The sequence below is a fragment of the Canis aureus genome, chromosome 1, assembly GCF_053574225.1.
Source record: "Canis aureus isolate CA01 chromosome 1, VMU_Caureus_v.1.0, whole genome shotgun sequence".
Classification (NCBI taxonomy): domain Eukaryota; kingdom Metazoa; phylum Chordata; class Mammalia; order Carnivora; family Canidae; genus Canis; species Canis aureus.
In genome coordinates, this window is record NC_135611.1 from 104,964,999 (window position 1) to 104,987,973 (window position 22,975).

General features: G+C 41.1%; 3 protein-coding genes across 5 annotated transcripts in view; 2 read left to right on the plus strand and 1 right to left on the minus strand.

Moving 5' to 3' along the window:
- LOC144280351 (uncharacterized) overlaps positions 1–22,975 on the minus strand; it is a 236,571-nt gene that overhangs the window by 113,247 nt on the left and 100,349 nt on the right. The gene's annotated exons all lie outside the window — the stretch shown is intronic.
- Positions 6,988–22,975, plus strand: part of LOC144280383 (KRAB domain-containing protein 5-like) — a 50,168-nt gene continuing 34,180 nt past the window's right edge. Inside the window, exons 1-4 of one of the 3 annotated variants that reach the window (XM_077842402.1) lie at positions 6,988–7,120; positions 8,970–9,096; positions 9,973–10,068; positions 15,693–16,261. In XM_077842402.1, coding sequence (XP_077698528.1) covers positions 7,106–7,120; positions 8,970–9,096; positions 9,973–10,068; positions 15,693–15,712 — 258 coding nt within the window. In that variant the 5' untranslated portion in view covers positions 6,988–7,105 and the 3' untranslated portion in view covers positions 15,713–16,261. Of the gene's footprint in view, positions 7,121–8,969; positions 9,097–9,972; positions 10,069–14,445; positions 14,522–15,692; positions 16,262–22,975 lie in introns of those variants that run through there. The other 2 variants (XM_077842395.1, XM_077842390.1) reach the window with 2 other exon arrangements.
- LOC144280370 (uncharacterized) lies at positions 7,036–22,509 on the plus strand. Its single transcript, XM_077842363.1, has 2 exons — positions 7,036–7,120; positions 19,631–22,509. The coding sequence occupies exons 1-2, from the start codon at positions 7,036–7,038 to the stop codon at positions 21,700–21,702; spliced, it is 2,157 nt and encodes a 718-aa protein (XP_077698489.1). The 3' UTR covers positions 21,703–22,509.

Sequence of the window (22,975 nt, forward strand, 5' to 3'; positions counted from 1 at the left end):
GTATTTGTGAGGGAGTGGGGGTGGGGACTTTAAGTCTACTTCGGGCAAAAGTTTTAAGGGATAGATAATGTCTGCATGTAAAGTAGCTTGAGAAGGGAGCAAAGAAGCAAATGACCTACACATCATAACAAAGAGGAGCTTGCAGAAAACTTTATGTCATTCTTATTAGCCTTTAAGATTTGTGACAAACAGGAAGGACCTACCATGTAACCTGGAGGCATTATTGACCAGGTGTATTGCCATTCCTCCGAAGTGAAGGTAAAAAGAAACTGGCTACCCTTATCAACTGGAATACTTAGAAATGAACTGCATAGGGCAGCCCCCGGTGGTGCAGCTGTTTGGTGCCGCCTGCAGCCCAGGGTGTGATCCTGGAGACCCTGGATCGAGTCGCAGGTCAGGCTCTCCGTATAATGCCTGCTTCTCCCTCTGCCTGTGTCTCTGCCTCTCTCTCTGTCTCTCTGTGTCTCTCATGAATGAATAAAGAAAATCTTCAAAAAAAAAAAAAAAAAAGGAAAGAAATGAACTGCATAGATGAGTTTCAGTGAAAAATTTGCTTTCAATGGGAATGGATGTCACTAGTACATGAGGGTTAGGAACAACCGGATGCAGACAGAAAACAATGTTATTTGTTTCTCAGAAATACTGGGAAAACCTCCATCCTCAGACTTTGGGTTTTCTCACAGGTAAAATAGGGATGTTATAGGAAGTGACTTAGGACAGAAGGAGGCCCTGAGCCTTGTAATCCTGTTATGTGCTTGATGCCCTGAAGGGCTGCTTTAGGTGTAGGGTATTGATTAATTCTAGACAGGTCTTTCGAGGATCTATTTGAATCTTGATGGGTGGGGCACTGTGGATTGGGCCAATATCAGTTGAACATTTTCCTCATAAAAAGGATGGTAGTGGGGACTCCTGGGTGGCTCAGCGGTTGAGCATCTACTTTTGGCTCAGGGCATGATCCCAGGATCTGAGATCAAATCCCACATTGAGCTCCCTGCGAGGAGCCTCCTTCTCCCTCTATGTCTCTGACTCTCTCTCTTTCTGTGTCTCTCATGAATAAATAACTTTTTAAAAAAAAGAGGATGGTAGTGGGCACCCGGGTGGCTCAGTGGTTGAGCATCTGCCTTCGGCCCAGGTCATGATCCGGGGGTCCTGGGATCAAATCCCACCTCAGAAACTCCTCAGGGAGCCTGCCTCTCCCTCTGCCTATGTCTCTGCCTCTATGTGTGTGTCTCTCATTAATGAATAAACAAAATCTTTTTTAAAAAATGAGGATGGTAGTTGATCCAATAGAAGTGATTCCTACCCCTCACCTCAACTATAATTGCTATCAGAGACGGAGCAGAGGAAACATATTAAAGTGTCATTTATTTACCCTAGTTCCCAGTTGTGGTTACTACTGTGAGATTTTAGAATCATGTTCCTCTTTTGGGAGGAAGAAATTCTACTATGACATTTTTTAAAGATGGGATCCCTGGGTGGCGCAGCGGTTTAGCGCCTGCCTTTGGCCCAGGGCGCGATGCTGGAGACCCGGGATCGAATCCCACGTCGGGCTTCTGGTGCATGGAGCCTGCTTCTCCCTCTGCCTGTGTCTCTGCCTCTCTCTCTCTCTCTCTCTCTCTCTCTCTCTCTGTGACTATCATAAATAAATAAAAATTAAAAAAAAAAAAAGAAATCTCAGGCCGGTAAATAAATATTTGGGGCAGATGAACTAAGGAGAAAAGACTGTCTAATGCTCAAAGGGTCTAGACACAGGAAGTGGGTTCAGACACAGGCACCCAGGGAGATTTATTACAGACCCATAATATTTTAACTGTTTTAGTATTCTGAGGCAGGGGCTGCTTGATAGCAGTGCGATTGAGCACTGACAGGTGTAGCTCAGGTGTCAATAAGAACAGAGACAGATTTATTCGCAACGTGGAGAGTAGTTTCACAAAGCCAATTGAGAGGGAGGGTTGGGAAAAGCCCCTAGAGTTCCTTGGAGCCCTGCCACTGAGAATCAGGAGGACATTGAAAAAGTTGGCTAAAGAGCTGAAGGTGCCTAAAGCTCTTAAATATGTAATATTGTTCTTCTCCAATGTCCTGGTTTCCTTTTTCTTTAATCTTTTTCTTAAAGATTTATTTATTTATGGATGATAGACATAGAGAGAGACAGAGAGGTGCAGACACAGGAGGAGGGAGAAGCAGGCTTCATGCCAGGAGCCCGATGTGGGACTCGATCCTGGACTCCAGGATTGCGCCCTGGGCCAAAGGCAGGCGCCAAACTGCTGAGCCACCCAGGGATCCCAATGTCCTGGTTTCTTGAAGGAATTGCAGAAGCAAGGCTTCCATTTTTGTTTAGGGCCATTCATTTGCTGGAGTTGAATAATGAAAAATTTTAGTGGTCTTTCCTCTAGATGACTTCTCCAGGGTGTGAGCAATCTGGTTTGTCTAATTAATTAAATCTGAAGTGGACATGATGTCCCCTTTCATCTTGATGCTTTTAATTAAAAGGGAAAGATCCTGGATCACTCCACTAACAAACATAGAGTTAAGGGGCACCTGGGGGGCTCAGTCAGTTAAGCATCTGACTTTGGCTCAGGTCATGATCCCAGCGTCCTTGGATTGAACACTCCCTTGGGCTTCTTGCTCAGCAGGGAGTCTGCTTGTCCTTCTCTCTCTCTGCCCCTCCCCCTGCCTGTGCTTGCTCTCTTTCTCTCTCTCTCTCTTTCTCTCAAATATATAAATAAAAACTTTTTAAAAATTAAAAAATAAATATAAAGTTAAAAGCTACACAAGTAGATTCAACTTATAAAGGCTAGAAATTTCTTTAAAGACAATTGAACTTGATCATAATCATCATGAAGGGAATAACTGGTCTTCTGTGTACAAGTCTGAATTTTGTTCCAATCCACAGGATTGGGAAAACCCATCATAATTGATTGGTGGGGCCTCTAGCAAGTTTTGTAGCATCTTGCCAAAAGTTACAGGTTTTGTTGCTTTGGATTCTGTTCATGATGTTCCCATTGGGCCAGTTTCATCCAGTGTTTGACCTGAACCTCACCAACAAGCATGTAGACCAATTGATATAAATCTGACAAACCACTTTGGGAAGTTTGAATAACTATGTTACATTCTTGAGCAAACCTATTGGGATCCTCGGTCACTATAGGGAACTTTAGGGAACTTCAGCTCAACGTTCAGCCTTCCTCCAGGGAAAATAAGAGACATTGGGTCCACTGAGGTCCTCAAAAGACTCAAGGAAGGCAGATTTTTAATAGATTCAGGGGAGGAGGTAGCAGAGGGAGCTTCAAAGGAAAAGGGAGGTGTAACTAAAGGATAGAATGAGAGTGGAGATTAGGATGGAAGAGAAGAAAGGAAGATTGCACTAGAGGTAGGGGCTGAGCATGAGGTGGCTTCCTAGAGGCAGTTGACAAAGAAGGTAGGGGAGAGGAAGAAGAGTTCCCAGAAGCCCCTTTTCATTTTTGTAATTATCTGCTTACCTTATTTATTTGAAAAAGTGTAGGTTGTCATGAGGCAATATTACATTCCTGATAGCGTTTGAAACCTTCAAAATACCAATTAAAATAGGAAACCCGTTTAATTTTGTCAATTTTAGAACCATGGTTGTCCACCTTATCTTTGATAAAAATTCCATTGGATGGGGCATCGTGGGTGCCTCAGCGGTTTAGGGCCGTCTTTGGCCCAGGGTGTGATCCTGGAGACCCAGGATCAAGTCCCATGCCGGGCTCCCTGCATGGAGCCTGCTTCTCCCTCTGCCTGTGTCTCTGCCTCTCTGTCTCTCTCTGTCTCTCCCTGTCTCTCATGATGAAAAAAAGAAAAAAAAAAAAAAAGTAAGTTCCTTTGGAAAGATCAAAGAAGGCAGTTGTGGCCATTGAAGTTCGTGATTACTTCCGGTTAAGTCAGTCCATTTCTGTTCAAATGCCCACGAGGAGGGAAAGTATTTTTCAAACATAAGTGTCTCTTCCTTCAGTTGGAATAGAGGAGTAGTATCTAGAAGTAAGATCAAGGCCATATCAGATCAAGCCCATCTCTTCCCGCTGGGTTTGCAATTGACTACCTGTAGTAGGGCAGAAAAGCTCCTTGCCAACTCCATTTTAGTGAGGCATTCCATTACTCATTTTCACAGTTGGAAGGGAAAATTTGCTTTGTTCAGGAGGTTGGCAGATGGAGACCATGGTGGATTTATGTCCAAAGACACTCTATTAACCAGACTAAGCAGGAAGTCCTTCAGGGGAAGGAACATAGGAGTAGTGAGCATTGACATGCAGGGGAAGCAGTGCTTAATCGTTCTTGGTATGATCTCAAGGAGACCTGCTGGCATCAGGGAAGGCCACTTTCTAGTATGGTCAAACTTGATCTTCCAGAATCATCGGGTTCCTTGTTTCCCCCACATCGGAGGTCTGTTGAAATCTCAAGAAGCTACAATGAGTCAATCCTTAAGCAGGAGAGCATAGGGGAGTGAGTTAGATTTATGTAGCCAGGAGTGCTCGGCATAGCTAGAGTCTGAGAAAATCTACATCTGGAAAATAACATAGATATTCTATTAATGCAGTATATATTGAGCTTTTACTCTGTGCACACACATGATATTTTGCTGCGACCTTAGGAACATGTGAGTTAATCCTCATAATACTTTAGTGAATTCTCATAACACTCACAGTTGGTACTAAGTGTTTCATATTTTCCCTGAGAATGTAGATACCGGGCACCGCCTTTCTGTTTCTTTTTCTTCCTTAACATTGGTTGTATAAAATAGGAGCTAAATATTGATTGGAGAAACATACAAAAGCATAAACCAGAACATCTGAAGAAGTTCTCTTTATTGACTAAGAATCAAATTGGCATAAGATAAACAGGAAAATCAAATTTAAACCATACATATGGATACTCCCCACAGAACGGAGTGTTGCAAAGACTGGCAAAGTAATGGATATATGTCTTTGAGAAGAAGAAGGTTGAAGTCTGGGAACTCCAAGGGAAGAAATTCAACTCACAGGGAAGAAGAAAACGAGGAAATATTTGATAAACAAATATTATCTAGGCCACTCAAAAACAATAGGCCATAGAGAACTTTTCTCAAACAGGCCTAACTATGTTCCTCCCTGTTTCTCAAACTTAGTTTATATAATAATGTAGTTACATATGGTGATAGCTTTCAGCCTGGGATAGGTTCTCTCTCTAAATTCTTTTTAGTCCGTGAAGGGGGTGAAAACGACATTTCCTGAATCTGCCCCATTTTGATTGCTTTTTCAGTCAAAATCATCTTTCTGCCAAAGTGGTCCATCATGGAGCAGTCTGGGCTTGGCCCACACTAAATGGAGGATATTTTGTTGACATAAATAAAGCACACACAGAAAAAAAAAATTTAGTATGAAATCACATGGAATCTTAAACAAGGTTAACATCATCATTTGAGGATGAGAATGTTTGCTGCCCAATACTGAGAGTGAAGGAAATGTTGAGATATTGATCAAATGTTGATTGAAAGTTAGTAATTGGAACCCTCACTAAAATGGAGTCAGGAGGTTTTCAGCAGAGGGAGATCTTAAGCCCTATCACTCATAGTCAATGGCAGTTCCAACAGGAAGGGAAGATCTTGACCTTACACAAGCTTGACCTTGGGAGCGGTTTATACCTACTATTGCAACCAAAGGCAGAGATGCTTTTCTTATCCTTCCCAGGCAACAGCCTCACCAGTGAAAACCCACCGTCCTTCAAATCATTTTACCTGAAATAATTTTTATTCTGTAACAGACTTCTCAACTTAAGCCTTGTCTCCTCAAACCAAGCACGCCTCTCTTTGTTCCCTGGACTTGCCTGCTTCTCTCTTGGCCTGCGTCTCTGCCTCTGTATGTGTTTGTGATAAATCAATAAAATATTAAAAAAAAAAAAATCTTTTGGTGAAAAAATCATAGGCAGTTTTTATTTTTTAAGAAGAATTTATTTATTTATTTACTCATGAGACAGAGAGAGAGAGAGAGAGAGAGAGAGAGAAAGGCAGAGACACAGGCAGAGGGAGAAGCAGGGTCCTGGGATTCAGTCCCGGGTTGGGCTCCCTGGTAAAGGAGGAGCCTGCTTCTGACCCTCTGCCTCTCTGCCTGCTTGTGCTCTGCCTTTCCATTCGCGCTCTCTCTCTCTCAAATAAATAAATAAAATCTTGAAAAAGAAAAAGAAACAGAAGACACAGGAAAAGGTGTGACACCCAATGGTTCTTTAAGGAAGAGATATTTGCATTTGTAAGGGAAAGGTCCTTTCCTAAGAGTATCTCCCTTTCCGTTGCAGGAAGAGGGAGAAGATGTAAATCTTGAGAAACTCTCATCAGTAAGAAGGCGTGGATTTAAATCTGGTAACCGCACAGCCTTGGTTGCGGTGCTTTGCCGGTCACCTCCCCAGATGTTTCCTGGAGTATCAAAATAGATCATCCCCGGTCGCCTGGGTGGCTCAGCAGTTGGGTGTCTGTCTGCCTTTGGTTCAGGACGTGATCCCAGAGTCCCAGTATCGAGTCCCACATGGGGGTCCCTGCGAGAAGCCTGCTTCTCCCTCTGCCCGTCTCTGCCTCTCTGTGTCTCTCATGAAGAAGTAAATAAAATCTAAAACAAAAAAAAAAAGTTCTTCCCCCTCGGATTCTGTCAATTGATGGTGGAAACAACAGCGTTGTTTTAAGTCAGTGCTCCGGGTGATTCTAAGTGAGGCCACAGTTAAGTAGAAAGGCTTCCTTTTAATTTCTGAGAATTGAGAGCAGGCTTCGCCTTAGGAGGGGTAATGGTCTCCACTACCCGAGTCAGGAGGGTTAGGGCCACAGCACACGGGGCCTAGGCTGTAGCTGAATCTGTGAGCATCTGGGGGAGGGGAGGGCCCTGGAAGCAGAGAAGGAAAAATCAGTTCCTGATTTCCAACTGGGAGTTCACAGCTTCTCAACAGCTCCACGCCCAAAGGACTAGGAAGTTGGGCTTTTTGTGCATTTCAAAGTCCTGCCTGCAGGGGAGCAGTTTATAGGTGGAGAGACTTGGCTGCCTTTAAAGGTGTGTTCTCCTGATGCAGCTGGGACTCCTCCACGGAGATCTTGTGAGAGAGCTCGCTAGAGGCCGAGGTGGACGGAGCAGAGATGGCGGGGTCTCAGGTAAGCCTTGTGTCCCAGCTTAGAGGCCGCAGTGCCTTTTTGGCCCGAAATTCCCTGCATTTGGAGATTGCAAGTGTTGATTCCTCTAGCTCTGATATTTCTGCCTCGTGGTTTCACTTATTGTTAAAAACCTTTTCAAATCTAATACCCAAGGCTCGATCTTAGAACACTTCTCCCGCATCACCTTCTTTCCCTTCTCTCCAACGGGGCTTCCAATAAGCCACCAAAACTATTTATTTTTTATTTTTGAAGATCGTATGGGGGATGCCCGGGTGGTGCAGCGGCTTAGCGCCTGCCTTCGGCCCAGGGCTTGATCCTGGAGACCCGGGATCGAGCCCCGCATCGGGCTCTCTCCAGGGAGCCTGCTTCTCCCTCTGCCTGTGTCTCTGCCTCTCTCTCTGTCTGTCTCTCAGGAATAAATAAAATATTTTAAAAAAGAAAATAAAATTCTAATTCACATTGCACTTTGATAAGTACATTTGTACCCCACCAAAATTTTCCACCTAAGAAGTAAGCGCAGCTATGGGTGCCTGGGTGGTGAAGTCGTTATACATCTGCCTTCAGCTCAGGTCATGATCTCAGGGTCTTGGGATCCAGCCCTACATTGGGTTCCCTGCTTAACAAGGAATCTGCTTCTCCTCTCCCAACCTGTTTGCACTCTCTCTCTCTCTCTCTCAAATAAATACATAAAATCTTGAAAAAAATAGATGCAATGTATAACGCATGATATAAATTACAGTACTCAGGATTTTGTTATGCCTCTGTTGACACAGTTATTTATTTATTTATTTATTTATTTATTTATTTATTTATTTGTTTGTTTGTTTATTTATTTTTTTAAGGATTTTATCTATTTATTCATGAGAGACACAGAGAGAGGCAAAGACACAGGCAGATGGAGACGCAGGCTCCATGCAGGGAGCCCCACGTGGGACTCAATCCCGGGACCATGGGATCACGCCCTGGGCCAAAGGCAGATGCTCAACTGCCCAGCCACCCAGGTGTCCCAACACCTTTATTTTATAAATTATCTTGGATAAACATACAGTATTTATAATGGTTTTCTGAATCATATGCCATCCTCTTATGTCAAAGTTGGACAATACATTAGAGCATATTACTGTGTTAAACATTATCTTAGTGCATAAGCAGGAAGCTGACCTAAGCCAGAACCAGTTCTAATATAACTTCGCTAAAAGGAGTTCACTCCTTGGGGAATCAGAGATAGAAACTATCCAGGTAGAGTTGTCACACAAAGGAAACTTGACTTGCAGCAAATACGGAGATCACAGAGAGTAACTTCCCAACAAGAGACTCCCAGAGCCAGAGGGAATGATTTCCTTTTATTTAGGGTTAGGGTAGATATTTAGAAATTGGAGCCTTGTCATCTTATGTAGAGCTAAGTATAAGGTGGCATATGAAGCTGAAGATAACAGTTCTATATGTACTTTGTTATATAAATATGAGGTTTGTGCTTCTCCTTGAGTGGAGATTTTAGTATTATAATGAGTTAAAAGGAACTGTTGGTCATTCCATGGGTCACTCCTTGGTCCAACTGCATAATTGTGAGTCAGGGGTTAAGCTAAAATTGGCCCGGGCCAACCTTTTTCACAGGGGAGTTCGCCTCTTTTGCTGGATAGTTTCTGTTTCCATCACAGGAGTCTATGCCTGAAGTCAAAGACTAAGGTAGAAAGAAGAGGCTAAGAAAAATATGGGACAAAGAGGGTACAAGCCCATAAGCAGTAAGGGTCAGATCATGGGATCTAGCTGGTGACATTTAACTCCCTCTTTCATCTTAGGTACGTTGTGAACTCTGCCGGCCTCTTGGTAACTGTGGTATTTATTGCAGGGACTGCTGACATTCAGGGATGTGGCCATAGAATTCTCTCAGGAGGAGTGGGGATGCCTGAACCACACTCAGCGGGAACTGTACAGGGATGTGATGTTAGAGAACTATGGAAACCTTCTCTTCTTGGGTGAGGATGACTCCTTCCAGGTTTCCCAGAGCACACTCTGGGTTTTCTTCCTTCCTTTGAAGACTGACTCTTAGAAGATTCCTCTGCATGACTGGAATTCAGATCCATGCAATAAGGGAAATAAATGGGGATTTGTAGATGTGGAGAAAAATCTTCATGTTTCCTTTTCAGCTCTAGCTTCCCCTTCCTTTTTTTAAAAAAATTTTTAAAAACATGTTATTTATTTATTTATAAAAGACAAGACAGAGAGAGGCAGAGACATAGGCAGAGAGAAGCAGGTTCCATGCCGGGAGCCCGATGTGGGACCTGATCCCGGGACTCCAGGATCATGCCCTGGGTGAAGGCAGCCACTCAACCCCTGAGCCACCAGGGGTTCCCCCCTAATTCTCCTTCCTTAAGGAGCATCATCATTTCTGTTGATGAATGTCAGTCCTAAACATTGACAGGCATCAAATGGCCGATATTTAAACTCCAGTTTTTATTTATTATTATTGTATCTAGTACTTGGAAGTAGAAGCCATGATTTGAATATTTGAAACTCCTTCTGCTTGTTCTTTTTTTTTTTAATATTTTATTTATTGATGAGAGACACACAGAGAGAGAGGCAGCAACTCAGGCAGCGGGAGAATCAGGCTATATGCAGGGAGCCCGATGTGGGACTCCATCCCAGTTCTCCCGAAACTCACCCTGGGCTGAAGGTGGCGCAAACCACTAAGTCACCCGGTGTGCCCTCCTACTGGTTCTAAAGGGGCTGTTGGTCAGTAGCATTTGGGAAGGTATTTTCTATAATTTTACACTGTCCTGTGGTCTCTACTGAGCATGATACTTGATTGAAAATCTCCAGCAATACCCATTTTCCTTTTTCCTAATAACCAGGCCTCATTGTGTCAAAGCCAGACCTGGTCTCCTTTTTGGAGCAAAAGAAGGAGCCTTGGAGTGTGAAGAGAAAGAAGAGAGTAACCATCCATCCAGGTAAGTGGAAATGAATGAGGCAGATGACAGAGGTGCGGTCCACATGTGAAGGGGGAAGAGAGACCTTAAACTGTGGTGGGAGTAGTTCTCCTTGAAAGGATACACTCTTGAGAAACCTAGTTTATATTTTTCTCCCTGTCACAGAGGGACATGTGCTATCCAACATTATCAAGCTCTTAGCTTCTCTAAGGATTCTCCTTCAGCTCCACTGATGGTCCATCACTTCCACAGGGAGGGCCAGGAGACTCCCCTGGGAGTGGGAGGGTCTCCATAATCTGAGAGGTTCTCCATTGCTGTGAGGGTCCTGGGGAAGTCTCCCTGTTTCTCAGGATCCATAGCCTTAGCCCTTTGTAAGTTCTGTTTTGCGTCGTGAGAAGCATGTCGGGGTAGTGGTGGGCATACTGGGGTTGGTGCAGAAATCCTGGGAACACTGGAGACAGGTACCACGTTTTCTGGCTTATGCATTCCAATGTTATGGAGGCTTTAATCTTGGTTGTACAAAATTGACACTCAGTAATTTCATCAGATAACAAAGCACCTCCCTAAAATAAGAAAATCTAATCCTGGGATCCCTGGGTAGCACAGCGGTTTGGTGCCTGCCTTTGGCCCGGGGCTCAATCCTGGAGACCCCAGGATCTAATCCCATGTCGGGCTCCCTGCATGGGCCCACTTCTCCCTCTGCCTGTGTCTCTGCCTCTCTGTCTCTCTCTGTGTGACTATCATGAATAAATAAATAAAATCTTTAAAAAATATATTAAAAAAAAGAAAATCTAATCCTTTATTTCACTTTGGAAGTTAATTTTTTCTTTGTATGAACTGACAATAGGATATAACAGTGTGTTCCATTCCTCAGTGGTGAAATAATGTAATGTATCTGTTTGTATCCTAGAATTCCTACCTAAATTAATGCCGTGGGGGAGCTAGAACATTTAGACCTTAGAACTTGAAGCCTATAATAAATTCTCAATTTTTACCTTCTTTCTTAATACTTGCATCATTGTATGAATTTGTCTTGTATGACAGGAATTTCTTTTTATTTTGTCAAGTGTGTTTTCACTTTCTTATTAGTTATATATGAGATTCATCTGTTATTTATTAGATCAAAAGTTCTGATATGACATGGGCATGTGAGGTAGAGGGATGTCTGGGTGGCCTGTCAGTTGGTCCCAAGTCATGATCCTGGAGTCCTGGGGCTCAGCCCCCGCCATTGGGCTCCCTGCTCAGTAGGGAGTCTGCTTCTTCCTGTGCCCTTCCCCTGCTGTGCTCTCTCTCTCTCTCCTTCTCTCTCAAATACATGGATAAAGTCTTAAAAAAAAAAGCAGTGAGGTATAATTCCTGTATTTTAAAGAAAGCTTTTGTTCATAAATGTAATTTTACTTCAGTGAAAATTAGTCATTGGGTTTTTCTTCTACTTGCCTTGGAATATATTTGAATTTAATCCCAAATATGTATTTTATGTATAGTGGCCTTTAGCATATTTTGCAGCTTGCTTGGTATTTATTTAGAAATGTGATGTCGTTTATTTCCTTGGTTCTAAGGAGTGGGTTGTAGCCTTAAATTCTCTGTTCAAGGAAGGATATATTAATAAAATAATACATTTGTAAAGTGCCTTTTTAAGTGGTTGTTCATATGATTTTCACTTACAGCTTTTAATTATTTATTTTATTTTATTTATTTTATTTTTATTTTTTTTTAAAGATTTTATTTATTTATTCATGATAGTCACAGAGAGAGAGAGAGAGAGAGAGGCAGAGACATAGGCAGAGGGAGAAGCAGGCTCCATGCAGGGAGCCCGACGCGGGATTCGATCCTGGATCTCCAGGATCGCGCCCTGGGCCAAAGGCAGGCGCTAAACCACTGTGCCACCCAGGGATCCCTAATGATTGATTTTAATGAATATTCTTTATAATACTGTGGTCAGTGAAAACCAGCCAATAATTCATGCTTGTTTTTTATGATACATAGAGTTTAAAATTAGTTTTATAGAAAGTTTCCTTCAGAATAATGCATTTGTTTTGTTTTGTTTTGAAAGATTTTATTTATTTATTTATTCATTCATTGATTCATTCATTCATGAGAGATGGAGAGAGAGGCAGAGACACAGGCAGAGGGAGAAGCAGGCTCCATGCAGGGAGCCCGATGTGGGACTCATTCAATTCTGGGACTCCAGGATCATGCCCTTGCCTGAAGGCAGTCGCTAAACCGTTGAGCCACCCAGTAATCCCGTATTTTTAATGCATCTATTTTAATGTCGCTTTTCTAGGGTTAAATTTTTTCTTGGGATCCCTGGGTGGCGCAGCGGTTTGGCGCCTGCCTTTGGCCCAGGGCGCGATCCTGGAGACCCGGGATCGAATCCCACGTCGGGCTCCCGGTGCATGGAGCCTGCTTCTCCCTCTGCCTGTGTCTCTGCCTCTCTCTCTCTCTCTGTGACTATCATGAATAAATAAATAAAATCTTTAAAAAAAAAAAAAAAAAAAAAAAAAATTTTTTCTTATTCTGGCTTTGTAATTCCATAACAATGTGCTTCCTTTGTCTCGAACTTTCCACTACATTAGTTAGTTGTGGTTTTGGTTTTACTTGTGTATTTAGTTACACCATGACCATTTTCTTTTTCTTTTAATTTTTCCATAAGATTTTTAATCTATTCTTTTGAGAGAGACAGAAAGAGCAAATGAGAGCATAGCACAGGGGAGGACCAGAGGGAAAGGGAGAAGCAGAGTTCGCGCTGAGCAGGGAACCTGACCTGGGCTCAATCCCAGGACCCTGGGATCAGGATGTGAGCTGAAAGCAGACACAGAACCGACTGAGCTATCCAGGTGCCCCAAGGATGACAGTTTTCAAGTACAGAGTTCAGAGACCATCTGAAGGATCACGTCCATGATCTGACCCGAAATTAAGAGTCCGATGCCTAACATGATTCCTTCCTCTGCTTCAGCTCTGTAGTCTCTTTCTTGTTTGAAGAAACACCCACCCTTTGTCTGAGCAGCCACCACAGTGCATCCAGAGGGTGCTGTCGTTCCCTCTGCCTCCATGTCATGCGTGACAGAAACGAGTCCCTCAGGCAGCAGCCAAGAATCCAGATCCCTGAACCTACAGGTCACTCGTTTCTTTCTCTCCTGAGGAGAGGTACGAGTTTTTTCATAGGGTGCCTTCAAGTGTCAGGGAGGGTGAGCTGCTGTTGTGGGCAAGTGTCACAAATTTTCTTAGTGTCTTTGATGTGGCTCTTCTTCATCTCTTGACAATCTCTTTTTCAAAGTGTCTACTGGGTTATTGTGCCCATTTTTTCTGTTTTGGTATTTTTTTTCTTCAGGCTTTATAGATCTATATATATATTATGAGAATGGGTCCTTTTTTCCTTCTCCCACTCTATTTCTGTCTATTGAGCATATGATGCAGAGAAGTTCTTAATGTAATCCAATTTGTCATTTCAAACTTTGTGGTTGGTGGTTTTTACCATTTTTAGAAATTTTCTCATATACTAAGACCACAGAGATAGAATCCTTTGTTTTACTAAAAGTGTCGTAATGATCTATATAATATCAATCAGAGATGTATTCAGAGTCATTGCTCTCTGTGTAGTGACTGAGGTTTTCAATTTTTTCTTTTTTTCTCAACAAGGCTAACCAATTGAAGTATATTCTGAAAGTGTCATATTATGGTTTCTTTTCATTTGCTTTCATTAGTCATTTCGGGCAGCCCCGGTGACGCAGCGGTTTAGCGCCGTCTGCAGCCTGGGGTTTGAACCTGGAGACCCTGGATCGAGTCCCACCTCGGGCTCCCTGCTGGAGCCTGCTTCTCCCTCTGCCTGTGTCTCTGCCTCTCTCTCTCTGTGTCTCTCATGAATAAAAAAATAAAATCTTAAAAAAAAAAAAAAAAGGTTGTGATATCTTATCAAAATGATACATTTGCTTTATGGACTATTGTTGTTATTCCTTGGTACCATGTAGTGAGCTTGTGATCTGGACCAGCAATTCCATGATTTTCATCCACTCCAGGCACAAGCAGTAGGTAAGCTGTATTCATAATAAGATCAACATTTCCTACCAATCTTCACCTCATTTCAGAGCCACCCAAAGAACTTTTGTCCTTGTGATCACCTGTTTCATTTACCTGGTCTCGTCATGTCTATATTGTTCCTTTTTTCTTTTAATTTAATGTTTTTATTTTTTAAATATTTTATTTATTTATTCATGACAGACACACACAGAGGGAGAGAGAGAGGCAGAGACAGAGGCAGAGGGAGAAGCAGGCTCCATGCAGGTAGCCCGACATGGGACTTGATCCCGTGTCTCCAGGATCCAGCCCTCGGCTGTAGGCAGCGCTAAACCGCTGAGACCCCTGGGCTGCCCTGTTCTTTTTTTTTTTCTTTTTTTTAAGATTTAATATATTTATTTGACAGAGAGCACAAGCAAGAGGAGCAGCAGAGGGACAGTTAGAAGCCGGCTCTCCACCAAGCAGGTAGTCTGACATGGGGCTCAATCCCAGAACACTGGGAACATGACCTAAGCTAAGACTTAACCGACTGAGCCACCCAAGCGCCCTTATGTTGTTCTTTATGATAATTCTTGTTGATGGGTGGTGAACATCTCTGCCCTAAATCCTATGTGTTTCCCGATTCTCAGCCATTTTCTTTTTTTTTAACTTTTTTTTTTTTTTTAATTTTTATTTATTTATGATAGTAACAGAGAGAGAGAGAGAGAGAGAGGCAGAGACACAGGCAGAGGGAGAAGCAGGCTCCATGCACCGGGAGCCCGACGTGGGATTCGATCCCGGGTCTCCAGGATCGCGCCCTGGGCCAAAGGCAGGCGCCAAACCGCTGCACCACCCAGGGATCCCTCTCAGCTATTTTCTTGTAATGAGGCATGATTCCACTGTTTCCAGGACCTGCTCTGCCTGGGTTAGAAGTACAATTTTGTCATCAAATACATGTAAATTAATATGCTTCTGCACAATTTAGGTGTTTCTTCACACATCTCCCTTGCAAGTTCACTACAGAAGTTTAAGGTAGACCTTCATGAGTACTGGGATTTGTTTATGTGGTTGAATGCAAGCCCCACGGGAACAGGGCAAAAGTGAATGTTATAAGTCACGCAATTCTTATGCTTTGTATCCTGCCAGTGATAGCCTTGAAAAATATTTCCTGATGTAAACTGCTTTTTTCAAGTTTTAAAGACTTTATTTATTTTACAGAGAGGGTGTATGTGGATGGGGTGGGAGGGAGACTTCATGCTGAGCATCAAGTAGACTTCATGCTGAGCATCAGTCCAGAGTCTGTTGAGGAACCTGAACCCACAACCCCTGAGATCATGACATGAGCCAAAATCAAGAGTCAGACACTGAACTGACTGAGCCACGCAGGCAACCCACATTGAATAGATTTTATCCCAGATCCTGTGTCCGGCTAATGAGTGTTTGATGAGGTGGTGCACATCTGGGAAAATTAGTCAGGAGACATGCTAGGGTCAGACTGAGTAGTGGATATTGTTGGGAAACGATTCTGTGGGTTCAAGTTACTCTGTATGTTAAGGATAGAGACACTGAAAGTGTTTATCCTTAATTTGCTTTCCGCTGCTGTGTGAATATTAAAATGCTTTGAAATATAGTGATAATATCTTAACCTTTAGGTGGAGGACAGATTTGTTAACTGTAGAGGAAAACGGATATCGTCTTCTATGGCAAAGGTTCAGGAAGATATGCTCTCTGCTCCTTCAAGATATTGGGGTTCTCTGTGCTCAGCGTCTCATAGATGTGACACAAACCCACTGCATATGCAGCATCTATATGTGTGAAATGGGGATTTGGAGCCGGCAAGTGAAATTAGCGTGATCAAGAAATTTCTTCTGTTTCATGTGTTATGAACCCTAAGATCCTTGGACTTGAATCTCAGAGTCCTCTGTCTTCTGCTAGCATTGGAAAATTGTTATAGGCAAGCTTGTTCCACTATAGAATATGTGGAACATGGAATTTTTATACTTCTTGGGATTATCCATGGGTTTATTTAAAAATGAAGTTGATGGGCACCTGGGTGGCTCTGTCACTGAGCCTCTGCCTTGGGCTCAGGTTGTGATCCCAGGTTCTGGGATCGATCTCCTGCAGGGAGCCTGCTTCTCCCTCAGCTTTTCTCTCTGCCTCTCTCTGTGTGTCTCTCATGAATAAATAAACAAAATCTTAAAAAATAAAAACATGAAATTGATATTTATGCATCTGTTTCTCCTTTTTATTTATATGTTCACTCTGCACCTATAAGTGAAATCATGTGTTATTTGCTTTTATTTGCCTGACTTATCAGCACAGTACTTTCTAGGTATTTACAGTGTCCAGCACAATACTTCTTAGGTCTATTTTCATTGTCATCAATGGCAAGAAACCACAAAAAAGGCAGAAACAGACCCACTCCAAAAACAAAACAGAACTGCTGCTTTCTGGAGTGGAATGGAGAGGGATGATGGGCCAACTGGGTAAAGGGGAATGGAAGGTATAGGCTTTCAGTTATAGAATCGATAAATTATGAGGCTAAAGGATATAGCAGAGGGGATATGGTCAGTGGTATTGTAATCTGGTTCTATGGTGCTAGGTACTGGCTACACTTGCATGGAAAAACATTTAAGTTGCATATGGATGTCAAAAGAAAGAGTAGCAACACCTATATCAAAAACTAGACTATTTTGTTCTTGTATGGTGTTTATCCTGCTTTGGTACCAGGGTAATGCTAGGCCTCATAGGATGATGTTGAATATGTTCTGTCCATTCCACTATTTGTAAGATTTTGATGACGATATTCATTAGTTATTTTTATTATTTTAATGTTCGGTAGAACTGACCAGCTAAGGTATGTGGTCCTGGGCTTTTCTGTGCCTGGAATTGTTTTTATTCTACATTCAACTTTCATTCTTGTTATTGGTCTGTGAAGATCTACTTGTTGGGTTTAAAATTTATTTTTCAATCTTGGTAGTTTTATATATATAGGGGAATTATCTGGGAGTTTTCTAAGTTACCTGATTTGTTAGTATATAATTGTTCATGGCAATCTGTTATCACAGTATGTATTTCTGTAGTTATCTGTTGTGTTTTCTGTCCCATTTCTTGTTTTAATTTTTGAGGCTGCTCTCCTTTTTTCTTAGCTAATGTAGTTAAAATTTTGATTATTTTTTGGAAAATCTGGGCATTGATGTCAATGTTAAGTTACTGTTTATTATGGTCCCTACCTCTAATTTTTCTTTGTTAGTTTCTTTCTCTACTTGATCACAGGTAAGTTTCTTCTTTTTCTAGTTCCTTGTCTTGTAACGTTCAGAAGAAAAGTTGGGGGTGTCTAGGTGGCTCAGCGTTTTCGCATCTGACTCTTAATCTCAGCTTAGGTCTCGATCTCAGGGTCTTGGGTTCAGGACGCAGTTAGCCAGTTAGGCTTCATGTTAGGTATGGAACCTACTATAATAAAGAAATGATAAAAAAAAGAAAAAAGTTGAAACTGCAACTTAATTCAGGCATTTATAGTATTAAAAAAATTGAAAATGGAGTGTGTCATAGAAAAAATTACAGGAAATAATACCAGTGATAGCCAACAAAACAACAAAAAAATAAGGATTCTTTAGGGTTTTTTAAGGATATCTTCGTAAAGAGATAAACTTGCATTTTCTTTTCCCATTTGGATTCATTTATGTTTTTTTTTTCCCCATTCAGACTAGAATATCTGGTACTGTGTTGAATAGAAGTGAAATCCCTTTGTTATGATCATACAGAAGAAGCTTACAGTTTTTTTTTACTATTGAATATATTTCAGGTTTTCATAGCTATGTGGCCTTTATTAAGTTGAGGTGTTTTGCTTCTTTTGCTACTTTATTGAGTGTTTTTAATAATGAAACATTGTCCAGTATGCTATATTCTTGTTCTACAGCAATATGATTGCCATTTTTGATCTTCATTCTGTTAATGTGGAGCCTTCAACTTATAGTTTTCCATCTGTTGAAACACCCTTGAATTCCAGGAAGAATTGCCTTTAATTGTGTTGTAAAACGTGCTTTTGATTCAGTGTGCTAGTTTGCTTTTTTCTTTTTCTTTTTTTTTTTTTTTTTTAGTTTGCTTTTTTTATTGTGGACTTTGTATAACTGCGCCTCACAGGTAGTAATTGTAATCTTCTTTACTTGTACAGTCTTCCTTTGCCTTTGACAACTTGGTAACACAGGAGTCACAGAGACTATTTTGATAATTTCCCTTCTCTTCAATCCCTGAAAATGTTGGAAGAGATTTGAAATACTTTTCCAGGGGACTCCTGGGTGGCTCAGCGCTTGCGCATCTGCCTTCGGCTCAGGGCGTGATCCCAGAGTCTCTGGATTGAGTCCCACATCAGGCTTTGTGCATGGAGCCTGCTTCTCCCTCTGCCTGTGTCTCTGCCTCTCTCTTTGTTTTTTTTTTTTTGTTTTTTTTTTTTTTTTTTTTTTTTTAATATTTTTTTTTCAATTTTTTTATTCATTTATGATAGTCACAGAGAGAGAGAGAGAGAGAGGCAGAGACACAGGCCGAGGGAGAAGCAGGCTCCATGCACCGGGAGCCCGACGTGGGATTCGATCCCGGGTCCCCAGGATCGCGCCCTGGGCCAAAGGCAGGCGCCAAACCGCTGCGCCACCCAGGGATCCCTCTGCCTCTCTCTTTGTGTGTCTCTCATGAATAAATGAATAAAATATTTAAAGAAAAAAAAGTACTTTTACATTAAATCTCTGAATTATCCAGTGAATTCATTTGGAATAAGACTTTTCTTTGTTGGGACGTTTTAAATTATTTTTTCCATCTACTTAGTAGTTGTAGATCAATTGTGACATTTTAAATATATCTTCAGGAAATATTTATTGGAATCCTGAAATCTAGGGAGCTTACATCTTTTTTGAAATTTATACACATTTTTGGTATCTCTTTCTTGGCATATAGTTATCCATTGTCACTTCTTATTATTTGTGTTTTTATGGTATCAGTTAATACTGTCTGCTGTCACTTCACTTCTGATTTTAATTGACCTTTTTTTTCATTCTTACTTGATTTTGTTAAAAGTCTGTCAATTTTGTTGATCTTTCCTGAAAACCAACTCTTCCTGTTGTTGTCCATGCAGAGAGCCAGATGTGGGACTCGATACCAAGTCCAGGACCACACCCTGGGCTGAAGGCAGCGCCAAACCACTGAGCCATGCATGATGCCCGATATTTTCCTATTTTTGCTGTTTCCTCTTTTGTTCTTTTCTGTTTATGTTAAAATTTCCACCCTTTTGCAAACTTTGGACTCGCGGGACTTTCCTAATTTTTTGTGATATAAGAAAGTAATTTGTACTATAGCATGACAGTACTACAGTGCTACTACTATAGCTGTAGTACTACAGCTATCTATGAGGCTATGTGGTCAGTACATTCTGTGTTAGTTTATGTGTCCATTGAGGAACAAAATCCTGATGATTCCTTCCGAGCCATCTTGCTGATGTTCTCTGACTGATTTTCAGGTTAACTATTAGTGATTGTCAGCATATTCATCTGGGAGTAGTAAGTGGAATAATTTTACATTTCTCTTTCTTGATTTCTTTCAGCCGTATCTTCTCGTGACACCCAGAGCTTGCTGTCAAAGCCAAGCATCGAAGCTTCTTTCCAAAGAGTGTCAATGGGTAGATTAAAAAATAATGCCGTTGAGAATTTACACTTCATGACAGACTGGGACAATGATGGAGAGAGTGAATGGCATCAAAGGCATCATGAAGGACACAACCATACTGAGATATCTGCGCATAATAAGAATCTCCCTGCCCAAAATGGTGAAGGATATAGAACATTTTCAGTAACCTCCCTTTTTAAGTCTGCTACTTCCACAAAGCAGTGCGTTTCTGAAAACAAAAGCTCAAATCATATATTCAAACTTACATATTTAGGGAAAGCCGACAGTTTGGAAAATCTGCGAAGTTACCTAGTCCATGCTGAAAATAATTATTTGAACCCTTGTGAAAAAAGAATTGGATTGACTATTCAGTCAAATATTTCTAAAAATCAGAGATTTAAAAATGAAGAACAAAGTGCTAAACAGGATCCATTTGAGAGGTGTTTCACTAAGGAGTCGATCCTACAAAATTACCAGAGCCTGTTCAATGGAGACAGAGTTGCTCAGTGCAGTGAATCTGAGAAAACATTTAACCAGGGCTCCAATGTTAGTCCATGTGTGTGGACTCAGTTTCTAGGGAACCATCATGAGGGTAGTAAGTGTGGGGAAATCTTTTATCAAAAGTCTAACCTTAGTACACATAATAGTATGAATACAGGAGAGAATCCTAAAAATGAATGTGAGAATGATCTTAACCAGTCCTCCAATGTTGATGATCAACAGAGAATTCATGTGAGAAGAAACCCATTCAGGTGTAATCAACCTGGGAACATGTTTTGTCAAGGACCAAGGCTAAGTATACATAACACAGTCCATAGTGGAGAGAAAAGTGACATTTGTAAGGAATGTGGCAAAGATTTTGACTTGGACTCAGTACTACCTCAACGTCACGGAATGCGTACTGGAAAGGAACCATACAAATGTGAAGAATGTGGTAAAACATTTAAGGTCTGCTCATCCCTAACTATGCATAGGCGAATCCATACTGGAGAGAAACCTTACAAATGTGAAGAATGTGGCAAGGCCTTTATTCAGCGCTCAAACCTTATTATTCATCACAGAATTCATACTGGAGAGAAACCTTACAAATGTAAAGAATGTGGAAAGGCCTTTAAGACTCATTCAGGTCTTACTCAACATCACAGAGTTCATACTGCAGAGAAACCTTATAAATGTAAAGAATGTGGCAAGGCTTTTAAACATAACTCAAGCCTTACTCAGCATCACAGAATTCATACTGGAGAGAAACCTTACAAATGTAAAGAATGTGGCAAAGCCTTTAAGCAGCCTTCACACCTCTCTAAACATCACAGAATTCATATTACAGGAGAACGTTACAAATGTGAAGAATGTGGCAGGGCCTTTACACAGCACTCACGCCTTACTCAACATCACAGCATTCATACTGATGAGAAACCTCACAAATGTAAGGAATGTGGCAAGGCCTTTCATAAGCATTCATATCTTACTCAACATCACAGAATTCATACTGGTGAGAAACCTCACAAATGTAAGGAATGTGGCAAGGCCTTTCATAAGCATTCACATCTTACTCAACATCACAGAATTCACACTGGAGAGAAACCTTACAAATGTAAAGAATGTGGCAAGGCCTTTAACCAACATTCAAGCCTTTCTAGCCATCACAGAATTCATACTGAAGAGAAACCTTACAAATGTAAAGAATGTGGCAAGGCTTTTAAACATGTCTCTACCCTTACTCACCATTACAGAATTCATACTGGAGAGAAACCTCACAAATGTAAGGAATGTGGCAAGGCCTTTCATAAGCATTCATATCTTACTGAACATCACAGAATTCACACTGGAGAGAAACCTTACAAATGTAAAGAATGTGGCAAGGCCTTTAACCAGCACTCACACCTTATTAGTCATCATAGAATTCACACTGGAGAGAAACCTTACAAATGTAAAGAATGTGGCAAGGCCTTTATCCAGCAGTCACACCTTAATACTCATCATAGAATTCATACTAGAGAGAAACTTTAACAATGTAAAGAATGTGGTGAGGCCTTTAATCGCCTTTCAACCTTTACTCATTATCAAAGAAGTCATACTAGAGCAAAGCTTCAAAGTTTTAGGATTGTGAGAAAAAAAAATTTTTAAGTTCTTTTAAGCAACAAGAAACTAGACTTGAACGGAAAATGATCAAGATTCTTTTCTTTTACAGTAATTTATCCCTTCTTTAAGACAGATTGCCCTACATCTAAAACTGTATACAACAAAATTATATAAGTATTCCTTTATTTTACAATGATATGTGAAAAACAAAAATTATCCAATCTAACAAGGTATGCAATGTTGTTTTATAGTTGTTGTCAAACTGTAAGAGCAAAGTAACTCATGGAATGTAAAGGTAAGAGCTGAATAATCGCAGCATTAATGGAAAAGAGTACTTTCCCAGAACCACTTTTCCCCTCATCCAATCTCCTATTGATGTTGATCAAACTGTACCATTGGCCATTTAGTTTTTTAGTTTTTTTTTTTTTTTTTAGTTTTTTAAGCCATATGCTTGTGCAGAGACACAGTTATCTTATGTCCAATAAAGGAATGGGGAAATAAAAAATGAAAGAACAGAGGAAACCCTTTCTTGGTCTGCAGGAGCAGAGTTGTAAAGTAACAGGTTCCCTTTCTAGTAGACACCTCTCTGGTCTGGAACCCATCAGTTGTATCTTTCTCCTCCGTTTTCCAGCTGTGCAGGTGTGTCTTTTTCCTTTATTGGATGCACATCAAATCTTGTGACCTATTGCATTGACAAACCTTACTGTTCACAATAGTTTTTCATTAGTTTATTAAATGCGGTATATACTTCTTCATCTTTATTTATTTATTATTTTTTTTTTACTTCTTCATCTTTAACTGTACTACAAAGCAATCCTGCCCCATCACCTTTGAATTATTATGATCATTGTTCTCAGTCTTGATTCCTTCATTGGGTATTTCTTCGGCCATTGAGAGTGCCAGCATCTCCTCAGCTGCCTCTTCTCAGAACTATCGGGTCCCCAACGACAGTACACAAATAGCAGAAGTGGCAGAAGAAGCAACTATGAGAGGATTTGTAAGTATTGCTCTACTCTTACTCCACATTAGGTAATTCATAACAGAGAGTAATGAAATATGTGTAAAGAATGTGGGAAGGCCTTTCAACAATGGCAAACCATGATTCCTGATCAGAAAATGTATAGCGGAGAGGATTTTACAAATACCACAGAATTGGCAAGCACACTAACCAGTACTCAAGCCTTAAAATCTGAGGAAAATC